Source organism: Ranitomeya imitator, chromosome 1 (genome assembly GCF_032444005.1).
Source record: "Ranitomeya imitator isolate aRanImi1 chromosome 1, aRanImi1.pri, whole genome shotgun sequence".
In the NCBI taxonomy this organism is placed as follows: domain Eukaryota; kingdom Metazoa; phylum Chordata; class Amphibia; order Anura; family Dendrobatidae; genus Ranitomeya; species Ranitomeya imitator.
In genome coordinates this window covers 736,619,723-736,645,560 of record NC_091282.1, presented here as the reverse complement: position 1 = coordinate 736,645,560, position 25,838 = coordinate 736,619,723, and the positions used below count along the sequence as shown (strand labels likewise).

General features: G+C 42.9%; 1 protein-coding gene across 1 annotated transcript in view; it reads right to left on the bottom strand.

The window, feature by feature from the left end:
- PRKCH (protein kinase C eta) overlaps positions 1 to 25,838 on the bottom strand; it is a 206,065-nt gene that overhangs the window by 102,444 nt on the left and 77,783 nt on the right. Inside the window, exon 2 of the mRNA XM_069733683.1 lies at positions 14,504 to 14,567. Coding sequence (XP_069589784.1) covers positions 14,504 to 14,567 — 64 coding nt within the window. The remainder of the gene's footprint in view (positions 1 to 14,503; positions 14,568 to 25,838) is intronic.

Genomic DNA, 25,838 nt, shown 5'->3' with positions numbered 1-25,838 from the left:
TTCAAGAATATGTCGTGGCCTGTGCTATATACTATGTGGCTGCTATATACATACATATTCTAGAATACCCAATGCGTTAGAATCTGGCTACCATCTAGTAAATTATATAAATTTCTTTGCATTTTGCAGTGAGAAATAAGTATTTGATCCCTCTGGCAAACAAGACTTAATACTTGGTTGAAAAACCCTTGTTGGCAAGTACAGCAATCAGACTATTTCTTAAGTTGATGATAAGGTTTGCGCATCTTTCTGGAGGAATTATTGTGCTTCTTTTTGAGCCACTCCTTTGTTGCCTTGGCTGCATGTTTTGGGTCATTGTCTTGCTGGAAGACCCAGCCACAACTCATTTTTAAAGTCGTGGTGGAGGGAAGGAGGTTGTCACTCAGGATTTTACGGTACATGGCTTCATCCATTCTCCCATTGATGCGATGAAGTAGTCCTGTGCCCTTAGCAGAGAAACACCTCCAAAACAAAATGTTTCCACCTCCATGCTTGACAGTGGGGACGGTGTTCTTTGGGTCATAGGCAGCATTTCTCTTCCTCCAAACACGGTGAGTTGATTTAAAGCCAAAGACCTCAATTTTTGTCTCATCTGACCACAGCACTTTCTCCCAATCACTCACAGAATCATGCAGGTGTTCATTGGCAAACTTCAGATGGGCCTGCACATGTGCCTTGTTGAGCAGTGGGACCTTGCAGGCACTGCAGGATTTTAAACCTTCACGGCGTAAATGTGTTACCAATGGTTTTCTTGGTGACTGTGGTCCCAGCTGCTGTGAGATCATTAACAAGTTCCCCCTGTGTAGTTTTAGGCAGATCTCTCACCTTCCTCATGATCAAGGATACCTCAAGAGGTGAGCTTTTGCATGGTGCGCAAGATCGATGTCGATTGAGTCATTTTGTATTTCTACCATTTTCTTACTATTGCACCAACAGTTGTCTCCTTTTCACCTGTCTTACTTATGGTTTTGTAGCCCATTCCAGCTTTGTGCAGGTCTATGATCTTGTCCCTGACATCCTTATAAAGCTCTTTGGTCGTGCCCATGTTGTAGAGGTTAGAGTCTGACTGAGTAATTGAGTCTGTGGACACGAGTCTTTTATAAAGGTGACTATGTAAGACGGCTGTCTTTAATGCAGGTAAATTGATTAGGAGCGTCTAACTGGTCTGTTGGAGCCAGAACTCTTAATGGTTGGTAAGGGATCAAATACTTATTGCTCACTGCAAAATGCAAATAAATGTATATAATTAATACAATGTGATTTTCCGGATTTTATTGTTGATATTCTATCTCTCAATGTTAAAATTAACCTACCCTTAAAATTATAGACTGTTCATGTCTCTGTCAGTGGGCAAACTTACAAAATCAGGAAGGGTTCAAATACTTACTTCCCCCACTGTGTATTTGTTTATAAATATTGTAAGGATTGTACCCACTCAGATGCGTAGGAGGAAACAGGAGGCACATTCTCTTTAATGTCCATGTGGGTTTATTTACTCCATAAACCATCAAGGCAGCAACAGAAAGGAAAACAGTCCGTACATCAGGCCGACATAGCATAAAAGTCCATAGAAGACCTCTGCTCTTCTCAGGTCTGAAGCCACAGACACAGAAGGGCTTCTTCCTCTCAATACACAGACTCCTGTCTGTAGTATCCAGCCTGGACACATGGAAATCTGTCCACACTGACAGACTCCCAAAACACTCACACCATGTGCTAAACACACCTCCTTTACATAGGTGTAACCACACCCAGGTACCTATCACATGGCCAGTCAGGTGAGCGTGACATCACCACAGGTCCTGAAACACACATAGATAGGCATGGTTATGTTACAGCGACAAGCCACCTATGTGACACATATCTCCCGTCGACTATACAACCTTTAGCCATGCTACTATACTATAACTATAATATATATATATAATAATAGAACGCTGGGAGCGTCACTCTGTCCGAAACCTTTATAGACTGCGCAAGCGCCGGCGCAGTCTGGCCCCCACAGAGTGACGCTCCCAGGAGATCGCGGTATGCATAAACACTGAACGCACACCGCGATCTCCAACAGAGAAGCAGGGACCGCCAGGAGGGTAAGTATCGGCTATATTCACCTGGCCCCGTTCCACCGCTGCGCGCCGCCCTCTTCCGGGTCCTCTGCCTGTGACGTTCAGTTCAGAGGGCGCGATGACGCGCTTAATGCGCGCCGCCCTCTGACTGACCAGTCACAGCCAGAGGACCCGGAAGATGGCGGCGCGCAGCGGTGGAACGGGGCCAGGTGAATATAGCAAGTGCTGAACTAGCGGCAATACCAACACCTGACCCCCACAGCGCGCCGCTGTCCCCGCCTGCTCAGGCCCCCCAGCACTCGGCGCCCAGCGACGATAGGTGAGCATGGTATTTTTTTTTTCTTTTCATATATTGCAGCAGCATACAGGACATATATTATGGAGTATCTTATGGGGCCATAAACCTTTATGGAGCAGTATACGGGGCATACACTATGGAGCATCTTATGCATACACACTGGAGCGTCTTATGGGGACCATCAACCATAATGGAGCAGTGTACGGGGGCATACACTATGGAGCATCTTATGGGGGCCATAAACCATAATGGAGCAGTGTACGGGGGCCTACACTATGGAGCATCTTATGGGGCCATAAATCATAATGGAGCAGTGTACGGGGGCATATACCATGGAGCATCTTATGGGGTCATAAACCATAATGGAGCAGTGTACGGGGGCATATACAATGGAGCTTCTTATGGGGCCATAAACCATAATGGAGCAGTGTACGGGGCATATAAAATGGAGCATCTTATGGGGCCATAAACCATAATGGAGCAGTGTACGGGGGCATATACAATGGAGCATCTTACGGGGCCATAAACCATAATGGAGCAGTGTACGGGGGCATATACAATGGAGCATCTTATGGGGGCCATAAACCATAATGGAGCAGTGTACGGGGGCATATACAATGGAGCATCTTATGGGGGCCATAAACCATAAAGGAGCAGTGTACGGGGGCATATACCATGGAGCATCTTATGGGGGCCATAAACCTTTATGGAACAGCGTACGGGGACATATACTATGGAGCATCTTATGGTGGCCATCAACCTTTATGGAGCAGTGTACAGGGCATATACTATGGAGCATCTTATGGGGGCCATAAACCTTTATGGAGCAGCGTATGGGGCATATGGATGGGAGCAGGAAATTAAAGAATGGTGGCGCAGGATGGGAGCAGCACATGTCAGAATGGAGGCGCAGGATGGGAGCAGCACATGACAGGATGGGGACGCAGGATGGGTGCAGTACATGACAGGATGGGGACGCAGGATGGGTGCAGTACATGACAGGATGGGGGCGCAGGATGGGAGCAGCACATGACAGGATGGGGCGCAGGATGGGTGCAGCACATGACAGGATGGGGGCGCAGGATGGGTACAGCACATGACAGAATGGGGGTGCAGGATGGGAGCAGCACATGACAGGATGGGGACGCAGGATGAAGCAGCACATGACAGGATGGGGGCGCAGGATGGAGCAGCACATGACAGGATGGGGGCGCAGGATGGGTGCAGCACATGACAGGATGGGGGCGCAGGATGGGTGCAGCACATGACAGAATGGGGGCGCAGGATGGGTGCAGCACATGACAGGATGGGGACGCAGGATGGAGCAGCACATATCAGGATGGAGACCATATACCAATATAAATGCTTGCCACCTGGGCGTAGAGCGGGTTCAATAGCTAGTATATATATATATATATATATATATATATATATATATATATATATATATATATATATATATATATATATATATATATATATATCTACTATAACTGTCTAAGGGTCGCTTCCGTCTGTCCTTCTGTCACGGTTATTCATTCGCTGATTGGTCTCGCCAGCTGCCTGTTATGGCTGCCGCGGCCAATCAGCGACGGGCACAGTCCAGAAGAAAATGGCCGCTCCTTACTCCCCGCAGTCAGTGCCTGTCACCCGCATACTCCTTCGGTCACCGCTAACACAGGGTTAATGCCGGCGGTAACGGACCGCGTTATGCCGCGGGTAACGCACTCCGTTACCGCCGCTATTAACGCTGTGTGTCCCCAACTTTTTACTATTGATGCTGCCTATGCGGCATCAATAGTAAACAATGTAATGTTAAAAATAAAAACCTGCTATACTCACCCTCCGTAGTCGATCACGCCGGCCGTCATCTTCCGCTGCAGGTTCCGGTGGCAAAGATGGTATGGGAGAAGGATCAGGGTCATGTGACCGCGACGTCATCACAGGCCCTGCGCACCTGCATGAGAAGGACCTGCCATGACATCACGGTCATGTGACCGCGACGTCATCACAGACCCTGCGCTAGAAAGACCTGCCATGACATAACGGTCATGTGACGTCATCACAGGTACTGCGCTCATACCAACCTTGGGACCGGAAGCTGTCGTGGACTACAAGGGGCCCTCGGAAAGGTGAGTATATGTTTATTTTTTAAACTGTGACAAACCTGGCTGGGTAATATACTACGTAGCTGGGCAATAAAGTACGTGACTGGCCAATATACTACGTGGCTCTGTGCTGTATACTACTTCACTGTGCAATATACTATGTGGCTCTATACATATTATACAGCTCTGGCAACAATTAAGAGACCACCACATCAAAACCCTGTCATGGGCAGCCCAATTTCCAGACCTGAACCCCCATCAAACAAAGAAGAACTGCTTACATTTTTGCGCCAGAAGCAGTGTGAAAGACTGGTGGAAAGCATGCCAAGACGCATGAAAGCTGTGATTAAAAATCATGGTTATTCCACAAAATATTGATTTCTGAACTCGTCGTGAGTTAAAACATTAGTATTGTTGTTTCTAAATGATTATGAACTTAAAGACTAAAAGAACAATTTACATTTTACTCAAAAATATACCTATAAAAGAGAAAAATCAGACAAACTGAACATTTTGCAATAGTCTGTTAATTTTTGCCAGAGCTGTATGTATGTACACATGTACAGTACAGACCAAAGGTTTGGACACACCTTCTCATTTAAAGATTTTTCTGTATTTTCATGACTATGAAACTATAAACTATGCATTAACACATGTGGAATTATATACTTAAAGTGTGAAACAACTGAAAATATGTCTTATCTTCTAGGTTCTTCAAAGTAGCCACCTTTTGCTTTGATGACTGCTTTGCACACTCTTGGCATTCTCTTGATGGGCTTCAAGAGGTAGTCACCGGGAATGGTCATCCAACAATCTTGAAGGAGTTCCCAGAGATGCTTAGCACTTGTTGGCCCTTTTGCCTTCACTCTGTGGTCCAGCTCACCCCAAACCATCTCGATTGGGTTCAGGTCTGGTGACTGTGGAGGCCAGGTCATCTGGCGTAGCACCCCACCACTCTCCTTCTTGGTCATATAGCCATTACACAGCCTAGAGGTGTGTTTGGGGTCATTGTCCTGTTGAAAATATAAATGATGGTCCAACTAAACGCAAACCGGATGGAATAGCATGCCGCTGCAAGATGCTGTGGTAGCCATGCTGATTCAGTATGCCTTCAATTTTGAATAAATCCCCAACAGTGTCACCAGCAAAGCACCCCCACACCATCACACCTCCTCCTCCATGCTTCACGGTGGGAACCAGGCATGTAGAGTCCATCCGTTCACCTTTCCTGCGTCGCACAAAGACACGGTGGTTGGAATCAAATATCTCAAATTTGGACTCATCAGACCAAAGCACAGATTTCCTCTGGTCTAATGTCCATTCCTTGTGTTCTTTAGCCCAAACAAGTCTCTTCTGCTTGTTGCCTGTCCTTAGCAGTGGTTTCCTAGCAGCTATTTTACCATGAAGGCCTGCTACACAAAATCTCCTCTTAACAGTTGTTGTAGAGATGTGTCTGCTGCTAGAACTCTGTGTGGCATTGACCTGGTCTCTAATCTGAGCTGCTGTTAACCTGCGATTTCTGAGGCTGGGGCCTCGGATAAACTTATCCTCAGAAGCAGAGGTGACTCTTGGTCTTCCTTTCCTGGGGTGGTCCTCATGTGAGCCAGTTTCTTTGTAGAGCTTGATGGTTTTTGCTACTGCACTTGGGGACACTTTCCAACTTTGTCCAATTTTTCGGACTCACTGACCTTCATTTCTTAAAGGGACACTGTCACCTGAATTTGGAGGGAACAATCTTCAGCCACGGAGGCGGGGTTTTTGGGTGTTTCATTCACCCTTTCCTTACCCGCTGGCTGCATGCTGGCTGCAATATTGGATTGAAGTTCATTCTCTGTCCTCCGTAGTACATGCCTGCACAAGGTAATCTTGCCTTGCGCAGGCGTGTACTATGGAGGACAGAGAATGAACTTCAATCCAATATTGCAGCCAGCATGCAGCCAGCGGGTAAGGAAAGGGTGAATGAAACACCCAAAAACCCCGCCTCCGTGGCTGAAGATTGTTCCCTCCAAATTCAGGTGACAGTGTCCCTTTAAAGTAATAATGGCCACTCGTTTTTCTTTACTTAGCTGCTTTTTTCTTGCCATAATACAAATTCTAATAGTCTATTCAGTACAACTATCAGCTGTGTATCCACCAAACTCCTGCACAACACAACTGATGGTCCCAACCCCATTTATAAGGCAAGAAATCCCACTTATTAAACCTGACAGGGCACACCTGTGAATTGAAAACCATTCCCGGTGACTACCTCTTGAAGCTCATCAAGAGAATGCCAAGAGTGTGCAAAGCAGTCACCAAAGCAAAAGGTGGCTACTTTGAAGAACCTAGAATACAAGACATAATTTCAGTTGTTTCACACTTTTTTGTAAAGTATATAATTCCACATGTGGTAATTCATAGTTTTGATGCCTTCAGTGTGAATGTACAATTGTCATGAAAATACAGAAAAAAATCTTTAAATGAGAAGGGGTGTCCAAACATTTGGTCTGTACTGTATACTGTATATACGTGTGTGTGTGTGTGTGTGTGTGTGTGTGTGTGTGTGTGTGTGTGTGTGTGTGTGTGTGTGTGTGTGTGTGTATATATATATATATATATATATATATATATATATATATATATATATATATATATATATATAATTGTCTAAGGGTTTTTCAGTCTGTCTGTCTTTCTGTCTGTCCTGGAAATCCCGCGTCTCTGATTGGTCGAGGCCGCCAGGCCTCGACCAATCAGCAACGGGCACAGCGTCGATGATGTCATAAAGGACGTAGACGTCTCACGTTTCTGATTCAGCGACGGGCACAGTATCGACGTAGATGTCATAATGGTTGCCATGGCGACGATGATGTCATAAAGGTTGCCTCGACCAATCAGCGACGGGCACAGTCTGCCGCGAATTCTGGAATCATCATTGTCCATATACTACGGGGACATGCATATACCCGATGCATTAGAATCGGGCCACAATCTATATATATATATATATTTTTTTTTCTTCTTACTGGCTGTCTCTACAATGCACGAGTACCAGGACACAACCGTCCCTTGGAACATCTACAGTTAGGTCCATATATATTTGGACAGAGACAACATTTTCTAATTTTGGTTATACACATTACCACAATGAATTTTAAACAAAACAATTCAGATGCAGTTGAAGTTCAGACTTTCAGCTTTCATTTGAGGGTATCCACTTTAAAATTGGATGAAGGGTTTAGGAGTTTCAGCTCCTTAACATGTGCCACCCTGTTTTTAAAGGGACCAAAAGTAATTGGACAGATTACATAATTTTAAATAAAATGTTAATGTCTAGTACTTAGTTGAAAACCCTTTGTTGGCAATGACTGCCTGTAGTCTTGAACTCATGGACATCACCAGACGCTGTGTTTCCTCCTTTTTGATGCTCTGCCAGGCCTTCACTGCGGTGGTTTTCAGTTCCTGTTTGTTTGTGGGCCTTTCTGTCTGAAGTTTAGTCTTTAACAAGTGAAATGCATGCTTAGTTGGGTTGAGATCAGGTGACTGACTTGGCCATTCAAGAATATTCCACTTCTTTGCTTTAATAAACTCCTGGGTTGCTTTGGCTTTATGTTTTGGGTCATTGTCCATCTGTAGTATGAAATGACGACCAATCACTTTTGCTGCATTTGGCTGATCTGAGCACACAGTATGGCTTTGAATACCTCAGAATTCATTCGGCTGCTTCTGTCCTGTGTCACATCATCAATAAACACTAGGGACCCAGTGCCACTGGCAGCCATGCATGCCCAAGCCATCACACTGCCTCCGCCGTGTTTTACAGATGATGTGGTATGCTTTGGATCATGAGCTGTACCTTGCCTTCACCATACTTTTATCTGTCCATCATTCTGGTAGAGGTTGATCTTGGTTTCATCTGTCCAAAGAATGTTCTTCCAGAACTGTGCCGGCTTTTTTAGATGTTTTTTTAGCAAAGTCCAGTCTAGCCTTTTTCTTCTTGATGCTTATGAGTGGCTTGCACCGTGCAGTGAACCCTCTGTATTTACTTGCATGCAGTCTTCTCTTTATGGTAGATTTGGATATTGATACGCCTACCTCCTGGAGAGTGTTGGTCACTTGGTTGGCTGTTGTGAAGGGGTTTCTCTTCACCATGGAGATTATTCTGCGATCATCCACCACTGTTGTCTTCCGTGGGCGCCCAGGTCTTTTTACATTGATGAGTTCACCAGCGCTTTCTTTCTTTCTCAGGATGTACTAAACTGTAGATTTTGCCACTCCTAATATTGTAGCAATTTCTTGGATGGGTTTTTTCTGTTTTCACAGCTTAAGGATGGCTCGTTTCACCTGCATGGAGAGCTCGTTTGATCGCATGTTTACTTTACAGCAAAACCTTCCAAATGCAAGAACCACACCTCAAATCAACTCCAGGCCTTTTATCTGCTTAATTAAGAATGACATAACGAAGGGAATGGCCACACCAGTCCATGAAATAGCCTTGGCGTCAATTGTCCAATTACTTTTGGTCCCTTTAAAAACAGGGTGGCACATGTTAAGGAGCTGAAACTCCTAAACCCTTCATCCAATTTTAAAGTGGATACCCTCAAATGAAAGCTGAAAGTCTGAACTTCAACTGCATCTGAATTGTTTTGTATAAAAGTCATTGTGGTAATGTCTATAACCAAAATTAGAAAAATGTCGTGTCTGTCCAAATATATATGGACCTAACTGTATCTGTTCAGAATAGCTGTGCTGTGTAAATGCACCCCAACATGACCAGACTAAAAATTGTCATGTCACAGTAAAAAAAAATGAGGGAAAAAAATGAGGTCTAACGGGTAATGTTTCTCCTTATTGGAGAGCTTGAATTCTGCGTAGGGAGACATATAGGCTATGATGCACACAGTCCTGTCATACTGCAGTCAAGCACTACTTAGTGATGTCAAAATATAGGAGTAACACTGATGTCATAATTAATTGATAAGTAAAACCCTGATGACCAAATGAGTAGGTGAGCTGCGATATTGTCTCTTGTAAATGGTGGATTCTGTTCTATCAGCTGTGTATACAGATTTTAACTGTCATTTCAAACCTGCTCTGATGACAATGAGACTTCTGAAAAGAATTCGGTAAAAAAAACATGAAGTATGAATATAAAATAACCCAAGGGGTCAGTGTGAAAATCTGCAAGCAAGTTATTAATGTTTTTTTTTTTTTAAAGATAGTGACATGAAAAAAGAGGTTGCAAAAAAATTTAAAGTGTAAGCACCGTTTTAATTTTTATTTAAAAAAATCAATGCTACACGTGAAAATAAGATACAAGTGCTTGTCACTAAATTAGAATATCATCAAAAAGTTAATTTATTTCAGTTCTTCAATACAAAAGTTAAACTCATATATTAGAGTCATTAGAAACAGCTCGTCTGCATTGTTGGGTCTGGTGTCTCTCAGCTTCCTCTTGACTGTACCCCATAGATTCTCTATGGGGTTAAGGTCAGGCGAGTTTGCTGGCCAATCAAGCACAATGATAGTGTGGCTTTTAAACCAGGTATTGGTACCTTTGGCAGTGTGGACAGGTGCCAAGTTCTGCTGGAGAATGAAATTTCCATCTCCAAAATGCTTGCCGGCAGAGGGAACCATGAAATGCTCTAAAATTTCCTGGTAGACGACTGACTTTGGTCTTGATAAAACACAGTGGACCTACAACAGCAGATGACATGGCTCCCCAAACCATCACTGATTGTAGAAACTTCACACTAGATCTCAAGCATCTTGGATTGTGTGCCTCTCCACTCTTCCTCCAGACTCTGGGACCTTGATTTCCAAATGAAATGCAAAATTTACTTTCATCTGAAACCAACACCTTGGACCATTGAGCAACAGTCCAGTTCTTTTTCTCCTTGGCCCAGGTAAGACACTTCTGGCGTTGTCTATTGGTCATGAATGGCTTGACACAAGGAATGCGACACTTGTAGCCCATGTCCTGGATATGTCTGTGTGTGGTGGCTCTTGAAGAATTGACTCCAGCAGCAGTCCACTCCTTGTGAATCTCCCCCAAATTTTTGAAAGGCCTTTTCTTAACAATCTTTTCAATGTTGCGGATATCCCGGTTGCTTGTGCACCTTTTTCTACCACACTTTTTCCTTCCACTCAACTTTCCATTAATATGCTTGAATACAGCACTCTGTGAACAGCCAGCTTCTTTAGCAATGACCTTTTGTGGCTTACCCTCGTTGTGGAGTGTGTCAATGACTGCCTTTTGGACATCTGTCAAGTCAGCAGTCTTCTCAATGATTCTGGAGCTTACTGGAACAGACTAAGGGACCTTTTAAATGCTTAGGAAGCCTTTGCAGGTGTTTTTTTGTTACCATAATTATTCTAATTTACTGAGATAATGATTTTTTGGGTTTTCTTTGTCTGTAAGCCATAATCATCAACATTCAGATAAATAAACACTTGAACTACATCACTGTTTTTGTAGTGATGGTATATAATATATGAGTTTCACTTTTTATATTGAAGAACTGAAATAAATTAACTTTTTGACGATATTCAAATTTTGTGAGAAGCACCTGTATGTTACAAAGTTGCTTATCAGAGAAATCAGCTTCTTTCTCTGCCAAAATTGATCAGTCATTATCAAAATTCTCAATTCTGAGGTAAAATCTCTAGACAGACTTTCCCATTACCGAGATAGGAGATGGCGGTTGATGCTGATAAGATTCTATGAAGATAGAAGGGAGAGGAAGAGGGAGGAGCTCTGTCTCTAGCTCCTCCCTCCTCCCGTCTACATAATAATAATCTTTATAATAATCTTTATTTTTATATAGCGCTAACATATTCCGCAGCGCTTTACAGCACACATTATCATCACTGTCCCCGATTGGGCTCACAATCTAGAATCCCTATCAGTATGTCTTTGGAATGTGGGAGGAAACAGGAGTGCCCGGAGGAAACCCACGCAAACACAGAGAGAACATACAAACTCTTTGCAGATAGAATCTTCTCAGCACCAACCGCCATCTCCTATTTCAGTAATGGAAAAGTCTGTCTAGAGATTTTACCTCAGAATTGTGAACTTTAATTATAACTGATCAATTCTGGCAGAGAAAGAAGCAGATTTCTCTGATAAGATATATTACAGAGTTGCTTATTTTCACGTGTACTATTAATTTATGAACCAAAAATGAAAATGACGGTTACTCTTTAATAGTTGACACAACGGCCATGTTTGTCTAGTCACAAGTTTGTAGGATCAATCAGATTAGTGGTGGCCACCTTACAGCAGGAGATGCTGCTATTTCTCACATTTTGTGGTGAGCTTAATCGCAACGTATCTAGCACTATGCACTGGATTCTACACGGCCGCCTATACAGCTGGAACAAAAAAATGTCTCACAGGAAAGTCGCTTGTGACAGAACAGAAGTTTTGCAGAGTTGTGACTATGTGGTCAGTGTATAACACAGGAAGTTTGGGGGTCACAGTTTAATCCATGGTGATAAAAGCTCTCACACGCTGCAGCAATTATAGGGCAAGCGATCAATAAAGCCGTTCTTGTAATATGTTCTGCAGAAGCGCACAGCTGCAGATTGGTTGGGAGACACGAAGCCCGACTTGAAAAAATGTTTTGGAAAATTCATATTTGTTAGAAGGGGGCTCTTAGATCATTTTTTAAGACACATTTGTTTTATTATTTAAATCAGGTTTTGGTTTTAATTGTATTTTTTTCAGCATTTTTGCCCATTTTGTTTTCTCCCAATATCACAGTCTGTATTAAAATTAAAAATTAGAACTATTGGAATTCTCACATCGGATGGTGGAGCTTTATAGATTCCAACCTCTTGTTGTTCAAGAAACAACACAAGTACATTAGCAGCAATAAACTTTCTTTTGTGTTAAAGCATCTAATGAGCGTGTGCAAAGGCAGAGAAGAGGAGGTGGTCAGCTATTAAATTACCTATTGTTATTTGTGGATGCGGTGTTATCATTAGAGATGAGCGAACCTGAAGTTAAAAGTTCTGTGTTTGTACCAGACAGTGTTCACTGCTAAACACCGAGCACTTTTCCCGGAAACCCATTGAAATGTTTGGAGTTCTGAGAGAGAAATAAAGAGAAAGAAAGAAAAATAAAGAAACAGAGAGAGCGCGAGACAAAGAGAGAGCACGAGACAAAGAGAGAGCGCGAGACAAAGAGAGAGCGCGAGACAAAGAGAGAGCGCGAGACAAAGAGAGAGCGCGAGACAAAGAGCGCGAGACAAAGAGAGAGAGCGAGACAAAGAACGAGAAAAAGAGAGCGTGAGAAAGAGCACGAGAAAAAGACAGCGCAAGAAAGAGCGAGCAAGAAAGAAAGCGTGCGAGAAAGAAAGCGAGATAGAAAGAGCGTGCGCAAGAAAGAGAAAGCATGCAAGAAAAAGAGCAAGAAAAAGAGAGCGCGAGACAGAGCGCAAGACAGAGCGTGAGATAAAGAGAGCGAAACAAAGAGCGAGACAGACAGCGAGAAAAAGAGCGTAAGAAAAAGAGCACGCGAAAAAGAGTGCGAAAAAGAGAGCAAAAAAGAGCTGGAGAAAAAGAGAAGGAGCGCAAGACATAATGAGCGTGAGAAAAAAGAAAGCGTGTGAAAAAAAGAGCGTCAGAAAAAGAGAGCACACGAAAAAGAGCACGCGAGAAAGAGAGAGGGCGAGAGAAAGAGAGGGCGAGAAAAAGAGAGAGGGCGAGAAAGAGAGAGGATGAGAAAAAGAGAGAGTGCGAGAAAAAACGCAAGCAAGAAAAAGAGCGAGAAAAAGAAGAGAAAAAAGGAGAAAAAAACCCAAAGTTCAGATCCATATAGTTTTCAATGGGGTTCAGGTTCTGATTCAAGTTCCGGAACAGTTCTGGCACTCGATCCGAACTTTGGAATAAGGTTTGGGATGGGTACCAGAACCTGAACTTCCACGGGTCCGTTCATCCCTAGTTATCACCTGTGTAGAGAGGTGTTATCTGTGGCATTGTAATCCTGCCCCTGCTTATAAGAAGCCTGTTGAAATCTTTTCCTAAGGTCACGTTCACACGTTCAGTATTTGGTATGTTACATCAATATGTGTAAGACAAAACCAGGAGTGGAACAATTAGAGGAAAAGTATAATAGAAACATATGCACCACCTCTGCATTTATCAGCCACTCCTGGTTTTGGCTTACAAACACTTAGGTAAAATACTGACCAAATACTGGATGTGTGGCCTTAGAGTACAGAAAGTATTAATTTAAAATAGCCCCAGTAGCCAGTATTAAAAAGCAAGATTAACAATTTTATTTTTGTTTTTAATAAAAATTGTCATTTGGAAAAAACATAGTTAAGAAACATTGCAAATACAAAAAAATACAGAAAAACTTAGATTTAAACAATAGGTCATTTTATCATGGACTGATCCCTTTAACAATAAGCGAATTACAAATGTTCCCCCAGTTGGGACCAGTCATTATGGTGAGTGTGTGATTACCTTGCAGGGCTATTACAGGGGATATAACGGATTGCACACATAGCTCACAGACATATTGGGATTTATATTTAGTGCTATTTTTATGGCATTTCCAAGGGGGAATTGCTTATAGGTTACAAATCAGCCTAAAGACACGCCCCTGAGGATCACGTGAGCTCAAAAATTAGCACCAAAAAAGAGGTCCATATCTATGAAGCCATAAAGCCAATAAAAAAAAACACAGATCACAGAGAGGAAAAGCGGGAACAAAATAATGGTAAAAATTGGCCACTTTTGACCTGGTGATGCTCTTTAACTATTATATATATACTATATATAACTATTATAAACTTTCTGAAAGCAAGCAAAAAGAATTAAAAAAAAAAAAAAAAAAAAAAAAAAAATTATATATATATATATATATATATATATATATATATATATATATATATATATATATATATATATATATATATATATATATATATATATATATATATATATATATATATATTTACCAATTTGCTTAGCAACAAAGCTATGAAAATCTAATCATGAAAATCCATAGTAAGTAAAACACCATGAAATAAACCTCTTACCTTCCGTGAAGGTTCCTATGAGCGTTATTGAAACGTACACTTTGCCTTCGGGCTCCAAGTCAATCTGAAAAAAAATATTACTGTTTATATGTAATTGTACTAATTGCTTGCTGTTAGTATTTAATACAGATACTTTCCCACTTCTCGCATCTTTGGAGCCCTCTGGATAGTTACCTTTCTCATTCATAACAGTTAATTAGGAGGTTAAGCTAAAGCTTCCCAACTGCATAAAAGTTGGCAGATCTCACAAATCGGGATCCGTCAACAGTCTATGCATATGAGGGCCACTTGAAAGTCTGGTCACAGCTCACCTCCTCCCACTCCCTGCACAATGACTCGTGCACAGAGCACGCCCACACACTCTCCCATATAAGCCAATGAACAGGACAAGTCGGTTGCTTCCTATAGTCTGTAAGGCTGCTATAAAGCATGTCTCTGAAAGCTGTAAACAGCAGCACATGCAAGATGGCTGTCCCCATAGCCATGTACAGAAAAAAGGAAAGAGGTGCATACTTTTTCATAAATTTATATGACCGTGGGCTGTATTAAAGGGAAAAAAATGAAATGCATGCCTGCTATGAGCATAGAACTCATATTTACACTGTTTTGTGGCTTTAACCTTAATAAATTACTCAAAGAATTGTAGGTCATTTCCGCCCACATTAAACCGCATCCACATTTCAAAAGTGGGAATAGTTGCAAATTATTTCAAGGCTACAAAAATTCAAAACCCTAGACATTTGATCCATGTATAAAAACCATTGAAAATTGTTAACGTCAAGTAGACAACAAGGTTTTCCGCAGTTGTGGTCATGTTCGCTGTAACCCACCATATGTTCGCGGATTTATTACCGAGCAACAAATACCAATGTGTCAAATATTACTTTCACAGTCAGCGTGTAAACTAGGTGCACCGGTTAGGGGAATGTCCCGTCAAGTGCTACTGGTGCGAAGTGCCAAACCCTCACATTAAGCAATGTCTGAGAACCTGTTGGGTGACTTTGTGATCTTCATTCCTAACGATCCACTATACGGTAGTTGGGGTAATGCACCCTTACATAACACAGAATCATTTTATTAGTTTGCTCAAGTATCATTTATATTTTTCAGCCTCTTGCTCTATCATATCAAAAGTACTTGTTGCAAAACTGGGTCAAAACCACCTGGCAAGTAGCATGCAACTCCTGGTACTGTGTTGGTCCTTTCTAACAGGGGTAGATGTATGAAGAAATGGCATCCAGTATGTGAGAAGTTGGAATTCATCTCTTCTGGAATGGTTGGAGTCAGGGTCCCGCTCTCATTCATGGAACAAGAACCTGGTGACCAAGGTCAACTTCTTAATGAGCATAGTTATCATAAGTGACGGATTTGTTTATGCCCTACAATAAGGAATTAGCAATATAATTTGCAGTATCCAAACAGTCAAGCCCCCGGTACACATGAGACCGTTTGGATGACTCTCCCATACTCATTCTGCGCTCCTGTATTTCATGTGTATTTCATGAGAGAGCCACGGCCAGACATCTCTGTAGGTTGTTGTCTCTGGGAGAACAAAAGGATCGGCAGAAAATCGGATATGCAAAATACTAAATTCTCCCAATCATCAATATTCTGGGGCTCCCGTACACTTTGCTGACTGTCAGATGAACAATATTTTGGCCAATTGTTCATCTCTTGTGACGACTTACATCAGAGAGAACAAAACGATTGGAGATAGAAATTAGGTTTAGTGGCAGGATTCGAAATGTTTCTTCACTCTACACAACTCAACATAATTAGTGGTATTGTAAAATAGATTTATTGTCAACGCATTTCAGAGTCCACCGACTCCGTCTTCAGGACAACCATACATAAATATCTATTTTTGAATGGTTGTCCTGAAGAAAGAGTCGGTGGACTCTGGAACACTTCCAATCCTGCTACTTAAATCTACTGTCTCATGGAAGCTGCTGCATCTGGTTTTCAGGCTCTCTAAGTGTTGTGTTTTATACAAACTCATAAGATTAGCAGTTCTACCTTTAATTATCAATCTTTTACAGTGGATAAGACCCTAATGCACTTTTGCATTTCTTTACGGAATTAGAAATTGGACACGCCAAATCCAAAACTCCCCCAAAAATCATATGTCCTGGGGTACCATAAACATAAGAGTATTGGCCAAACTTCTCGTTATCGGCGGGTTCGGCCAACATTAGTCTAATGTGTACGGGGGTGGCTTTAGAGAAAAAGGAGTCACTGGACGAAGAAAAAAAAAGCGTAGAGCTGGACTTGTGTAGATCTCCAACCAGACCAGATACAGCGCCCTCATGCTTTCCTTTGGATCAGCAGTGTAGGTTAGCAGAATCTGCATGAGAACTGGTAGATTTTTTAATGGTGTTGACCAGGAGTGACACAACATTGTTTGTGGGAATCTATGATGCTTGATGATAATTTCATTTATTCAAGGGATTAGGTCAACCACCTAGCAACAGCTTAATAGTCTAAGACTGGAGTTCCACTAGTGTCCAAGGGCAAGCGTACAGCCCTTAAAAGGCTAACATCATGACCAACTGCATTTAGAGCAATAAACAATTAAAGGTACTGTCACACTAGACGATATCGCTAGCGATCCGTGACGTTGCAGCGTCCTCGCTAGCGATATCGTCCAGTGTGACAGCGACCAACGATCAGGCCCCTGCTGGGAGATCGCTGGTCGGGGAAGAAAGTCCAGAACTTTATTTCGTCGCTGGACTCCCCGTAGACATCGCTGGATCGGCGTGTGTGACACCGATTCAGCGATGTCTTCGCTGGTAACCAGGGTAAACATCGGGTAACTAAGCGCAGGGCCGCGCTTAGTAACCCGATGTTTACCCTGGTTACCATCCTAAAAGTAAAAAAACAAACACTACATACTTACCTACCGCTGTCTGTCCTCCAGCGCTGTGCTCTGCTCTCCTCCTGCTCTGGCTGTGAGCGTCAGTCAGCCGGAAAGCAGAGCGGTGACGTCACCGCTCTGCTTTCTGGCTGCCCGGCGCTCACAGCCAGACCAGAGAAGCAGAGCGCCGAGGACAGACAGCGGAAGGTAAGTATGTAGCGTTTGTTTTTTTACTTTTTAGGATGGTAACCAGGGTAAACATCGGGTTACTAAGCGCGGCCCTGCGCTTAGTTACCCGATGTTTACCCTGGTTACCGGGGACCTCGGGATCGTTGGTCGCTGGAGAGCGGTCTGTGTGACAGCTCTCCAGCGACCAAACAGCGACGCTGCAGCGATCCGGATCGTTGTCGGTATCGCTGCAGCGTCGCTATGTGTGACGGTACCTTAAGAGTTAAGTAAATCTACAATTATTTTAAAAAATATGCTTATCATGTTATCAGCCCACCTAGATTCCATGTCTGGATTTCTCCTTAAAGGGAACCTGTCACCCCGAAATTCGCGGGTGAGGTAAGCCCACCGGCATCAGGGGCTTATCTACAGCATTCTGTAATGCTGTAGATAAGCCCCCGATGTATCCTGAAAGAGGAGAAAAAGACGTTATATTATACTCACCCAGGGGCGGTCCCGCTGCTGGTCAGGTCAAACGGGCGTCTCCGGTCCGCTGTGGCGCCTCCCATCTTCATTACAAGACGTCCTCTTCTGATCTTCAGCCACGGCTCCGGTGCAGGCGTACTTTGCTCTGCCCTGTTGAGGGCAGACAAAGTACTGCAGTGCGCAGGCGCCGGGCCTCTGACCTTTCCGCCTCCTGCGCACTGCAGTACTATCCCTCTGCCCTCAACAGGGCAGAGCAAAGTACGCCTGCGCCGGAGCCGTGGCTGAAGATCAGAAGAGGACGTCTTGTAATGAAGATGGGAGGCACAGCAGCGGACCAGAGACGCCCATCCGACCTGACCAGCAGCGGGACCGCCCCTGGGTGAGTATAATCTAACATCTTTTTCTCCTCTTTCAGGATACATCGGGGGCTTATCTACAGCATTACAGAATGCTGTAGATAAGCCCCTGATGCCGGTGGGCTTACCTCACCCGCGATTTTCGGGGTGACAGGTTCCCTTTAAATCAGTTTAGTACTGGAAAAAGCCACCAACACTTTCAGCATTGGTGGGTAGCCATACCTCATTTTTATATCTTTACAGTGCTGTACAGAATGCTCATGTGCTATGGGTAAACATTCCAGTCCTACATCGATACAGAACCAGCGGTCAGACAAGGTCATGTGCAGAGATGTTAGGTTACTTGGGTGAAGCTGTAAGTGAACTGATTCCAGAGGCAGAGAGCAAATCCATCTAGTGTTGTCACCTTCATCAGGATTATGTTGGGTATCTTTTTGCCAAGTGCTCTGCTTATCATAAAGGACAGTACAACTGCTGTAAGGGAACTACGCAATTTTTCCTAAAAGTTGGGCCATCTTTCATACTTTAGTATCTCTGTACAAGTTTAGTCTATTAACATATCTCAGACCTTCTACTTGGGATTTTTGAGAAAGAATCCAAACATGACGTTTGCTAAATCAAATACATGCAGCAAACACCACCCAAAAATACAGATATATGACATACACAACCGTGTAAAAGTTTAGGGTCACTTAGAAATTTCCCTATTTTTGAAAGAAAAGCACTGTTTTTTCCGATAAAGCCAACATTAAATGATTCAGAAATACACTCTATACATTGTTAATGAGGTAAATGACTATTCTAGCTGCAAACGTCTGGTTTGTAATGCAGTATCTTCATACCGTAGGTGTATAGAGGCCCATTTCCAACCACATCACTCCTGTGTTCTTATGGTACTTTGTGTTTGCTAACGGTGTTAGAAGGCTAATGGATGGTTAGAATACCCTTGAAAACACTTGTGCAAGTATGTTAGCACAGCTGAAAACAGTTTGGCTGATTAGAGAAGCTATAAACCTGACTTTCTTTTGAGCTACTTGAAAATCTGGAGCATTACATTTGTTGGTTCCATTAAACTCTCAAAATGGCCAGAAAAAAGAACTTTCATGTGAAACTCGACTGTCTATTCTTGTTCTTAGAAATGAAGGCTATTCCATGTCAGAAACTGCCAAGAAACTGAAGATTTCCTACAACGGTGTGTACTACTCCCTTCAGAGGAAAGCACAAACAGGCTCTAACCAGAGTAGAAAGAGAAGTGGGAGGCACAACTGAGCAACAAGACAAGTACATTAGAGTCTGTAGTTTGAGAAATCGACGTCTCACAGGTCCTCACCTGGCAGCTTCATTAAATAGTACACGCAAAACGCCAGTGTCAAAGTCTACAGTGAAGAGGCGACTCCGGGATGCTGGCCTTCAGGGCAGAGTGGCAAAGAGAAAAAGCCATATCTGAGACTGGCTAATAAAAGGACAAGATTAATATGGGCAAAAGAATACAGACATTGGACAGAGGAAGATTGGAAAAAAGTGTTATGGACAGACAAATCAAAATTTGAGGTGTTTGGATCACACAGAAGAACATTTGTGAGACGCAGAACAACTGAAATGATGCTGGAAGAGTGCCTGATGCCATCTGTCAAGCATGGTGGAGGTAAAGTGATGGTCTGGGGTTGCTTTAGTGCTGGTAAAGTGGGAGATTTGATCAAGGTAAAAGGGATTTTGAATAAGGAAGGCTATCACTCCATTTTGCAACGCCATGCCATACCCTGTGGACAGCGCTTGATTGGAGCCAATTTCATCCTACAACAGGACAATGACCCAAAGCACACCTCCAAATTATACAAGAACTATTTAGGGAAGAAGCAGGCAACTGGTATTCTATCTGTAATGGAGTTGCCAGCGCAGTCACCAGATCTCAACCCCATTGAGCTGTTGTGGGAGCAGCTTGAACGTATTGTACGCAAAAAGTGCCCATCAAGCCAAACCAACTTGTGGGAGGGGCTTCTGGAAGCAAGGGGTGAAATTTCTCCAGACTACCTCTGCAAATTAACTGCTAGAATGGCAAATGTCTGCAATGCTGTAATTGATGCAAAGGGAGCATTCTTTCTAAATTATTATTTCAAATAAAAATCTTTTTTTCAAACCTTGGCAATGTCTGGACTAGATATTTTAAATTCATTTGGCAACTCATTTGATTAATAAAAGTATGAGTTTTGATGGAAAACACAAAATTGTCTGGGTGACCCCAAAATTTGTAATGGTAGCGTAAGTCCACTTGAGCGTTGGCTCCTAGACCAGACTAAATGTGTTTGATTCAAGGGTTGCACTAGGGGACCTCTCAATAGGTTACATATTTGTGGCCTATGAGGGGAAAAATGGAAAAGGCGACCAAAAGCAAAGCCCACCCGCAGGAGCAAATGAGCACAGTAGTTTGATGGCAATACCTTAAGACCCCCTTTACACTTTAGACCAGTGTTTCCCAAACTCCAGTCCTCACAGACCCCACAGGTCATATTTTCAGGATTTCCATAGTGTTGCACAGGTGAGAGAATTACTGAGGGCTTGATGAAACTTCCACCACCTGTGCAATACTAGGGAAATCCTGAGAACATGACCTGTGAGGTCCGTGAGGACTGGAGTTTGGGAAACACTGCTTTAGACTAACATGAACTGAACTCGCTCATTGACAGGTTCAGCTCACAGTTCTAATATGTGTGGCAATACCTGACAAATAATTGTCGAAGTTCAATTTTGGACTGCCAATCCTTTTGTTCTCTAGAAATAAACTACCTCCACACGCCTGGCGCCAGCTCTCTCGTAGAGAACACAAGGGTGCTTGGCCAAATAAGTACTCCTGGTGTAGCCGGGAATCATTGCTGCAATTCGAACCATTGGCCAAACCATTGTTCGGTAGACTGCTATCAAAGGTTGTTGGAGAACGTTAATACAGCTGCTTAAAAAAAAATAAAACAATAACCTGTCCACAGCCGCTGTGTGATATTGCTGCTCAATTCCATTGACTCCAATGTCCTGAGCGGCAATACTTGGCACAATCCATGGAAATGGGTGGTGCCGTTTCTTGAAGAAAGAACCATGTTTTACTAATCCTGAGTAACAAACACCAGGGAAGACAAAAAGAAGCCAAATCCTGGACATCTTGGTTCACTGTGAATATGCCACCAAAGCTGCGTTACATATCCACGTACTGTGGGACATCAATCAAGTCTGAATGGGCGTGCTTAGCGGCCAAGTGTGACCCTTCAAAAGAAGAGTACCACCTCCATGACTCTTCAGTAGTAATTTGCATACAATATAAAGCAACAACAAAAAGTTTATATAGAGACATGTTCATAAACCTACATTACTGATGGTTTAGGTATGGGATATTTCCTAACATTACTAGACCAGTTGCCTCTGTATAGTAACAATGTAATCATGAGAAGCTGAAACCATGAGAATAATTAAAAAGTTATCTTTAAAGCCATTAAAGTTTGTATTACATAGTAATCTGTTGGGCTAATTACATTGCTAATAGGGCAAGTGTCCCATTAGGACTATCATTCGGTGAGCCAGACCAGGACAGTGCATCACTAAGCAGAAACAAGCTTCCCATTTTTTGGGCATTGGATGGAGAGTTGATAAATTTCTCGAGGACTCTGATCTGCTCAGTGTGAATTATCCCCATGTAATATTCAATTATAAATGTGCTACTATAATACAATAGACACTTTCATCATGGGTTCATGACTTTACCATGTGCTTGAACTTTGGACAAATTCCATAACTACACGAGGAATGTCAAGTGAACATTCTCTTGGCATATTTCCTTTGCTAAGCTAACTCATTTCAATAAAGCGGTATCAGATTTTTCTACCTTTTTTGCCACTGTACTTCCTGACTGAGCGCAGTACCCAGCTGCTTGCTATCCCCATTCACATAGAATAAAGCGTCCGTGTGCGTCACGGACCAGCTCACCATTCAAATTGGGCTCCCAGTTACCATGTCAAGTTCATAACACTGGTGTCATATTTGCCAGAGAAGCTTTCGGGTCCATTAAAGGGATATTCTCATCTTGTGCATTTATGATTTATCCATAGAATATGCCATAAATGTGCAGTAGATGCGGGTCCGAGAAATGGGACTTTCAACTATCACTAGAACGAGGCTCTGTTGCTTGTTATTTCAGTGGAGAGGTGGTCGGGATTTCCATACAAATGATTAGAAATTCTGAACGCCTCCCCACTGACAGTTATAAGGGTCAGAGCCTCATTCTCAAGATAGCTACAGTTCCCATTGGTGGGACCCACATTTACTATACAATTATGGCATGGACGGGAATAAAAGTGATCACTTGTGGATCAATACAGTTTGATCTATGGGACCCCCACCGATCTCTAGTTTTTGGGCTTTGAAATGCCTCGTTAAGCAATGCTCCATTTGTTCTCTATGGATCTGCCAGATAAAGCAAAGCCTCGTATTTAGTTACCTTCGGCGGTCCCGTAGAGATTGAATTGAGTGGATGGTTGTGCGCTTGCGTAGCCATTGTTCGATGTCAACAGAGCATTTCATAGTCCTATTAACAGGATAATGGGTGGTCAGATCCCTACCAAACTGCAAGATTAGGTGAGAACATTTAATGATGGAAATAACCCTGTAAGTCACCAAGACCAAGTCCCATAGAGAATAAATTGAGCAGACTGGCGCATCCACAAACTCCACTCCATTCAGACAGAGCACTTGAAGACCCCTATTTTCAGGATCACTAGAGATCCAAGTGGTTAGGCCCCCAGTGATCAATAAATTATCCCATATTGATCAATAAAGGAAGACAGACCCTTCTTACTATACAACAACCCTTTAAGTAACGCTTTCTAAATGCAGGAATGTCTATTCACCAGTATAGTTTTCAAGCAGGAAAGACAAAGGAAGCACGAAAAATGAAATTTCAGGCGTGTTCGTGCAGAATAATAACACTGCGCTGGAAGGAATTTACAGCAATAGTCATTTGACAGCTGGAATGTAATTACCAAATTTTATTGATTTTGAATCAAATATTTATCTTTATCTTCTTGAGGTCAAATTCCAAGATTATCTTTGTTTCCTTAAAAATAGTCAAGTGTTATATAATTACTAGGATTTAACACTATTTGCTAACAGAACGAGACTTTATCACTTGGGTGCCTATATATAAAGCTACGCTGACAAGAGATGTGAAAATGACTGCTAAAATGGTGATCGCGCCTGGTGTATTTATGTGCTCATGACAGACACTCTAGGAATAGAAGTCTGCGGACAAATGATTCATCAGGAAGCGGATTGTAAGCTTTTTCCATAGGACATTCGGAGAGGTTTGTATATAAACAAGTAATGAAATTGGAAATAAGAAATTAATGTAATAAATTATGAAGCATAACAATAGATGGAGAAGAAAATCTTTCAAATGTTGCTCCTTACATCTCCGAATTAACCCTGCTGTGTTCTAACCAAACCTACAGAAGTAATGCCAGGGTGTCACTACACTACGGTCAAATCAGATACCCCCATAGAGGTGCCAAACTGCGGATATCCCAAAATAGTGGCCGCACAGTAAGGCTATATTCACACTTTGCGGATTTTGCTGCAGATCCGCAGCGGATTTGACCGCTGCGGATCTGCAGCAGTTTCCCATGAGTTTACATTTCAATGTAAACCTATGGGAAACAAAAAACGCTGTGCACATGCTGCAGAAAAATCCGCGCGGAAACGCTGCGGATTACATTCCGCAGCATGTCACTTCTTTTCTGCGGATTTTCAGCTGCTCCAATAGAAAACTGCAGTTGAAAATCCGCAGACGAAAACGCAGTAAAAACCGCGATAAATCCGCAGTAAAAACCGCGATGGGTTTTCACTGCGGATTTTGCAATTCCGCTGCGGAAAAATCCGCAGTGGAATCTGCAAAGTGTGCACATAGCCTAAGGGTACCGTCACACTATACGATTTACCAACGATCACGACCAGCGATACGACCTGGCCGTGATCGTTGGTAAGTCGTTTTGTGGTCGCTGGAGAGCTGTCACACAGACAGCTCTCCAGCGACCAACGATATCGAAGTCCCCGGGTAACCAGGGTAAACATCGGGTTACTAAGCGCAGGACCGCGCTTAGTAACCCGATGTTTACCCTGGTTACCAGCGTTAAAAAAAACAAACAGTACATACTTACATTCAGGTGTCTGTTCCTTGCCATCTGCTACCCGCACTCACTGACTGCCGGCCGTAAAGTGAAAGCACAGCGGTGACGCCACCGCTGTGCTCTGCTTTCACTTTACGGCCGGCAGTCAGTGAGTGCGGGAAGCAGACGGCAAGGGACCTGACGGACACCGGAATGTAAGTATGTACTGTTTTTTTTTTTTACATTTACGCTGGTAACCAGGGTAAACATTGGGTTACTAAGCGCGGTCCTGCGCTTAGTAACCAGATGTTTACCCTGGTTACAAGCGAACGCATCGCTAGATCGGTGTCACATACACCGATCTAGCGATGACAGCGGGAGATCCAGCGACGAAAGAATGTTCCAAACGTTCTGCTACGACGTACGATTCTCAGCAGGATCCCTGATCGCTGCTGCGTGTCAGACACAGCGATATCGTAACGATATCGCTGGAACGTCACGAATCGTACCGTCGTAGCGACAAAAGTGCCACTGTGTGACGGTACCCTAATACCTGATACAACTTGTCATGTCAAATAAACAAAGATATAAGGGATAACATTTCTTCCTGTGAAAAGTGACAAGCTAGGCCTGGCATGTCAGAATGAGGAGACTTATAGGCCATGCAATGCTTATCTGGGAACCTAAACATGCAAATTGTCTCTTCAGAGAGAAAGAGGACTTGAACTCTTATTCCAAACAAAAGAACAGAAAGTAAATTGCAGTGACTGGGATCAGAGATAACTTTTATCCCTTAAAGAAAACCTGTAAGCAGTGTTTTGCTAAGTAAACTACAGACACTGTCAGGTTGGCGTTGCTAAACTGATTAAAATTATACCAGATGTGAAGAAATCTGTCTTATAGTTCTTGTGTAATCAGTGTTAGAAGTTTTCAGTTAATAATATGCCCATGCTCCGGGGCAGGACTGTAGGCAGAGAAACCAAGAAAATACCTGCCCACAGGCCGCTCCAAAGCACAAACATGTTTCTCATCATAGAGACAGAGAGAGAGAGCAGACTGTTTGTGCTTCAGGGTGGCCTGTGGGCAGGTCTTTACTTGGTTTCTCTGGCGTAGAGCAGGAAAATAAGACTCTGCCTACAGTCCTGCCCCGCAGCACGAGAATATCATTAACTGAAAACTTCTATCACTAATTACACAATAACCACAAGACGGATTTCCTCACACCTGTTATCATTTTAATCAGTTTAACAAAGCCAACCTGACAGTGTCTGCAGTTTACTTAAATTCCTGGGGTGGCTGCGAGCGGATGTTTTTTAGTCTGAAAGGGG